Source organism: Urocitellus parryii, chromosome 10 (genome assembly GCF_045843805.1).
Source record: "Urocitellus parryii isolate mUroPar1 chromosome 10, mUroPar1.hap1, whole genome shotgun sequence".
Lineage (NCBI taxonomy): Eukaryota > Metazoa > Chordata > Mammalia > Rodentia > Sciuridae > Urocitellus > Urocitellus parryii.
This window is the reverse complement of record NC_135540.1, coordinates 45264615-45271315: the sequence shown is the minus strand read 5'-3', so window position 1 is coordinate 45271315 and position 6701 is coordinate 45264615. Positions and strand designations below refer to the sequence as shown.

The following is a 6701-nucleotide window of genomic DNA, read 5'->3' as shown; positions in this document are numbered from 1 at the left end:
GGCCAAGTCCGGAAGTTCCCTGTAGAGAGCTTAAACTCAGGAGTTGTTCCTCCTCGAACGAGTGTCCGAGTTCTTAGCTGGTTAACATGATGGTGTGGGAAGTCTCATCTGTGGTTGCTCTCCCTTCAACTTGACCATGGGGCTAGAAATCCACTTTGGGGAACTCTGACACCAATAAGCGGGTCTGGAGATAGTTCCTTTGCTAGCTTCTGGGTTTGAGTGATTTCTCCCCGGGCCTCCGATTAGTGTTTGCCTCCATTTGCTCCACACACCTTTAGCCAACTTGTTTTCACCTTCCACGGTCCTGTCCACCCTCGTTATGTATGACCGGGCTCCCCGTTTGCTCAGATTGGCTGAAGGTGGCAGCACTGAGGAGCATGTGGGTCCTGGATCCTACCAGGTACTTTCCTTGAAGCGACAGGCAACAGGTAAGATATAGGAAAGGCCAGTTTTCCTGCGTCAAACAACTAACAGCCTGCTCAGCTTCTGTGTGCTTGGGAGTTAAATAAAGTGAAATGATGCCACTTAATAAATGGAAGAAAAAGTAATTAGGGAAAATGCTACATCTAGAAGATTAGTTTCCTGTCTCTGTTGACTATATAATCCAAATCCTGTGTACTCTGTGTCTCTGACTCTCTCAGTCTCTATCTCTCATTTTTTGTAGTCCTGTGTGCCTCACACACTTTCCCTTCAGTTAATCAGATATTTATTTGCAAAGATGTAACTTTTATATTCTTATTTCACAGTATCACTTAAAGATAGTCCAATCAATTTTTTTTCAGACAAATTATCTGACCATCCTCTCTTGAAACACGTTTCACAAGAGGGTCTTTTCCTGCATTCTGTAAAGAAGTAAATTCTTGAGAGGTGGAGTGGGCTGGATAATTTAAATAGCTACTTGTTTGGAGTTAGTGACTTAGGCCAAACTTTTAACAAATATTTCCAACTTGCTTTCTACTTTTTCTAATCTGATGATTTTCGGGAGCCTAATACCATCCAAATTATAGTTTTCTTCCTTGGTTGACCCACATTTTCCCCTATAAATTCACTACATCTGTATTCTTAAACAGATGTCAGAATCATTTTTTCTGTTAACATGAGTTGATCAGCTTAGGGTTGGTATAGGTTTCTTTGGGTGCAGTAAAACTTGTCAGCTGTCGATATTTGAAATCTTGAATTTTTTCTGCTTTTTAGTACCCAATTTCAGTATTTTGGAAGTTTGTTATGCATATATTTTAATGCAGTTGAGCTATTAGAAACATTTACTCCCCAACAACCTACTGGTGACTAATAACTGCCCCAAATGCTCACAGCTATGATACTTTGTGATCCTTATTTTGATACAGTTGACCATTTTCTTCCTAGAAACACTTCTTCCCAGGTATCTTTAACAGCATCATTTCTGTTGCTCCCCCTGCCCTACATTTTTTTTTTACTGTGTCAATAATTAACTTACTACCCCTTGGCTTTAAATCTGTGGTTCACTATTTTGCTTGTAATAATGATGCTGGACCCTGTAAACATTTCTCCTTTGCCAGTTGTAGGAGGTTCCACTTAGAAGTCCCTGGAGGAAGGGTATTTTCCTCCTGGTTCCAGTGTGCTTTCTATTTTCTTGCTTCCAAGGTGCTCTTATGCGAAGAACATCCAACAGTGCTCACCCCAACAAGTTTTAGTGGACACTCCAGTGGGCACCTTCCCAGACAAGGTCTTGCTGTGCCCCCCAAATGGATTGCTGGTAACTTAGTAGCATTTCTAAGTATGGCTTCCTGTTTGTTTATCTTGACCTGCAGCGACTTGCCAAACATCTTCAGCATTCAGTGGAGACCTCTCTGTCATTCCCTTTTATTTTATGGTCACCATTGGCTAGCACAGTCAGTTTAGAAGATGGAGTACCTTCAACCTGAGTGATATCTGAGAATAGTTTCTTTTTTGACTCAGAATTCCCAGTTTTATCATCCACATCTAGGAGAAAAATATAGTCTGTTTTTCTAACAGTTTTCTCCACAACATTATCAAAGTCCTTTGCCTCCAGTGTGGTAATGAAGTCTCACTTTATTTCTTCCTTAATTTCTGGAGTTGGCTCTTATTGCAAGACTGAGGTGAGCCATTATATACTGCTGCAACTGCCCAAGATAAGTTACTACTGTTCACTTTTTTTCTTTACATTGCTGAGAAGGATTTGTCCTTTGTATTATAAGTAAGATTAAGTATTTTTTATCATTTTATTCAAAGTTATAGCTGGTAAGATTCAAATTGAGATTTTTTGATTTCAAGTCATACACTCTTTTAACAATCCCATACATCTTAATTTTCAGATCATGTCCCAGAATAATTTTTGAAAGAATATACTAAAAGAGGTCAGAATAATTCCAATAAAAAGATATTATTATCAGGCAAATGAAATCACCTGACTGAATTTTGAGTACTGCTTCCATCAATCACTTGGAAATAGCTCTGTCAACCAAACTACAACATTTAGCACTGCTGTTATGAAAAATACAGACATATTCCCTGAATTAGGTAGGGAAGGTGGCCACATGGATTACCATATTTACAGAATACCACACTCTTAATTTTAAACATAATCTGAAGTTAAGAAGTGTAACTGACTATACGCAAAACTACTGGTGACTAGCCTAGAAAATATAAAAACCATGTGAAAGGAGCCAACAGGCCCATAAAAAACTAAATGCCTACTACTTGGAGAATCTAAAAGTGTTCAGAGAACTAACCCTGCTTTCAAAGAGTTTAATAGAAACTCCAAGACACTCATAAGGATAAGTTGACATACGAGCTACGCTGTTGGCTAGGTAAATTTAAGTCAAACATCAATCCTTTGTTGCATTGTGTAGCTTCCCTATTGTTTTGGAAAAGTATCTAACACATGGTTAAATAGTGAATCAAGAAATCATTTTTCTCACTCTTGTACCAATCCTTCACAGTCTTCTTTAAAGATTTTATTTTTTCTAAATACTTTTAAAATATTTATATACTGGGCATTCCATCTTTTGCTTGTTGCTTTTCTCATATCTAGAAACTCAGCTGCTTCTAGAAACTCAACTGCTGAATGATTCTGATCATTCAGGTGAAAATATTGAGATTTAGATCTCCAAGATGAGCTTTCTTTTGATATTAAGGCCTTTAGCATTGTTAGTTACTTCTTTGGACATATCAATCTGGATGGTCTCTGGCACCTGAAATTCCAAGTGTTTGAACTCATTGTTTTTCCCACCAATAGTGGCCCCTTTAAAAAAGTTCCCTATCTATTCATCTGTTGTACACTTCAAGCTTTGGAACCATTCCAGCTTCCTCCTCTGCCTAATCATTCCTGTTGATCATTAAGACCTATCCATTCTATTTTCACAGTCTTTCTTTTTTTTTTTTCAGTTGCACAAAATTTAAATAAGGTAGGACACTGAACTTAACCTAAAGTGGAGTCTAACAGTATAATGAAACAAAGCAAGGCAATTTTATATAGCCAACAGTGATTATCACAATGGACCACAGAATTTAAGCTAAGTAATAAGGTTAAAATAAGATGAAAATTGGACAGGCAAAAAGATCAATGAATTATATGTAACACAGTGGTTCAACCACCCATTGTAACTGTTTATGTCTACATATCTGATTCCCCTCTCTAGACTGAGATACTCCAAAGTAGGATCCGTCTTACCTTTTAACTCTTAAATACTTTGAACACATAAGCTATCCAGATGTATAAATGCAAACTCATAATTAAAGGAAAATTTCCTACCCCCAAACCCTACTATATGTAAACTTGCTATTCTCAGTTGCTCTTCAAGGGTTTAAATAAAAACTTGCAATGCTTCATCAAAATTAATGCTTCATTAAAATTTGTTTAGGTGTTAAAAAAATCCTTTCAAATGAGACAAGATGCTGAATTCCCACTGTGGTGACCAAGAACTAAACCAGAAAAGTACCAGTTCTATCTCAACTATGGTTAAGTTTTCCCTTATTGAACACCTGGATGGTACAAAATCTTTGTACTTCCCAACCTCAAATTTCACCTCCTTGTAGTAAATTAACAGGCACAAAACAGATCTTCAGAATAGCAAGAGAAAAGGGGCGCAAATGAAACTCCATTTGGAGGTAGAGGGAAAAATAATGCACAAAGAACGTGTAAAATATGTTTTATTGTTCTTTAAAAGGGTTCAGGGTTTGGTTTTAAATCAGGCTGCATACCCTTCATCAGTCTGACATCTCTCTAACCATGTCAAACTGGCTTCAGCTAGCAATACTTCATTAAATCCAAAGGAAAAAAATGTTTTGATGGGAAAAAAATCCAGTTCTGAGAACAATTAACATTAGTCTGTAATTTAAAATAAAATGAGGGCTGTTTCACTTTGTTTTATATACCCTTCTTCTCGCTTAGAACCAGGAATGTAGTTCTCCTAACTCGGGCAGGCACTGGTACTGATGGAGGCTGCATGAATGTGAATGCACACACCTATACTCCCCCCGCCCCAAACAACATTCAGAGCATGTCAAATGGAAAAGGTTTCTGATGGCATTGATTCAAAGAGTTGAAAGTATATCTGAACTTAGAGGCTATATTTTGATTTGATCTCGAGTCTGCGTTAAAGGAATCTATTGTCATGTTCAGAAATAAAAAAGAATTTTGGATAGTACCATCATTTTTTTACTTGAAAATTCTAGAAACAATGTCAAAAAGCACTATTTTGCTTTGTTTGCTGGGATGAGGGAAAGGAGAATCTACAGATTTGTATTTAGTTAAAAATCGAAAACAACTCCGGCAATAGGAAATAGGCAGTTCACATAGCCGGCCAACGTCTGAGGTATCATCAGTGAGAGACGAGGTCCTGTGCCATTCCTACTGGCCTAGCTGACACTAACAAAATGGAAAGCTTATGGCTCTGCACAGCAAACTCCAGCAAGACAAGATGACTCTAAGCCTGTATTCAGAGCCTTAGAAGCAGGGCACTATTATTTAATATTTAGGTGAAAAGAGTGCAAGAACCCCTGATGGTGCCCTTCTACTTGCTTTGTCAATACAGCCTGGTCATAACTGCCTTCTGCAAATGAGGAGAAAAACAGCTTTTCTTTCTAAATCAGCACATTGAACCCAGCAGAGATTTGCAAAAATGCTACTATACCACAAGTTCACAGAGGAACTTAAGAAGTATGGAGTGACAACTTTGGTTCGAGTTTGTGATGCTACATATGATAAAGCTCCAGTTGAAAAAGAAGGAATCTACGTTCTAGATTGGCCATTTGATGATGGAGCTCCACCCCCTAATCAGATAGTAGATGATTGGCTGAACTTGTTAAAAACCAAATTCCGTGAAGAGCCAGGTTGCTGTGTTGCAGTGCATTGTGTTGCAGGATTGGGAAGGGCACCTGTGCTGGTTGCACTTGCTTTGATTGAATGTGGAATGAAGTATGAAGATGCAGTTCAGTTTATAAGACAAAAAAGAAGGGGAGCATTCAATTCCAAACAGCTGCTTTACTTGGAGAAATATCGACCTAAGATGCGATTACGCTTCAGAGATACCAATGGGCATTGCTGTATTCAGTAGAAAGAAATACAAACGAAGGCTTATGTGATTGTGGCATTTAGAGGGAACTCTTGGTACCTGGAAATGTGAATCTGGAATTTACCTGTGTCATCGAAATAGTGTTGGATTCAGTACTCCTCAACCACTCTTCTTAACAATTAGGAAAAAGTAAACAAATAAGAAATCCCTCTATAACGTGAATAAAATGTTTAAGAAAAGAAAAAAGAAAAAAAAAAAAGAAAGAAAAAAGGGATTAATTCAGTGAAGGATGATTTTCTCCTGGTTTTGGAGTTTTAATTTCTGCCAGGATCGAATTATTTTAATATCTCCTGTCTTTTTTAACTTTTTCAGAATAGGTCTCTTAAGGAAAACCAGCAGAATATTAGCCTGTGCAGAACCACCTGTTTGGGGAGCACATCTTTCATTATGCTTGGCACATAGATTTCCCTGTGGTGGGATATTTGGGAGGAGGAAAGAGGTGCATTTTCCCCCTCTTCTTTGTTTTCTCTTGTCCCCTCCTTTCCCCTGATACACATTGTAGATGGACTAGGAGAAGCCCTTATTGCTGTAGGTTTGCGTGCAGTCTGGCAGCCTTAAGCCCATCTGGGCACTTTTAGAGGAAAAACAAACAAACAACAACAAAAAAAAATGTTAAAAAACACCAAAAAAAAAAAAAAAAAAGGCATGCAGGTGGTTTTAGTCTTTACTGATGATGGAGTGTTCATCTTAGTTTCTTTTCCTCAAAGCCTTGATCTAACATTAGGCAAAGTAGCCAAGAAACTTTTGTTTTGATAAATTAGTGGGGAAATAGCATTTGAAGAGGAATCTTTATTCTCAAAGAACTTAGCTGAGAGTAGAATTCTTCTCTTTACCAACCAATGATGCTAAGTGAGTATCCCAGAAATTTGTTTTCTGAAGAGGACAGCTCTAGTTCATTACTAAAAATATGTTCAGGCCGAGAATTAGCACACTCTTCAAACAGTAGAATTGTGGACCATAGCACTATTCTGATTTTCTGTCTAATGATGTCAGGGAATACTGGTAGCTTAAAACTTACTTCAGGACTTAATTGTACTCTGAATTTTTGGAAATGGTCAGAGGAGCAACAGCAAATTCATAATATTTAGGTCTTGAGAAATGCCTGTGGTGATCATTTTTCAAACT

The 6701-nt window shown here is 37.7% G+C and overlaps 1 protein-coding gene and 1 pseudogene across 1 annotated transcript in view; both read left to right on the top strand.

Annotated features, from left to right (window-relative positions):
- The first annotated feature begins 319 nt into the window (after window positions 1-319).
- Window positions 320-6701, top strand: part of Stpg2 (sperm tail PG-rich repeat containing 2) — a 522341-nt gene continuing 515959 nt past the window's right edge. The window contains exon 1 of the mRNA XM_077803111.1: window positions 320-428. Within this exon, the coding sequence (XP_077659237.1) occupies window positions 320-428 (109 nt within the window). The remainder of the gene's footprint in view (window positions 429-6701) is intronic.
- Window positions 5124-6556, top strand: LOC144257300 (protein tyrosine phosphatase type IVA 2 pseudogene; annotated as a pseudogene).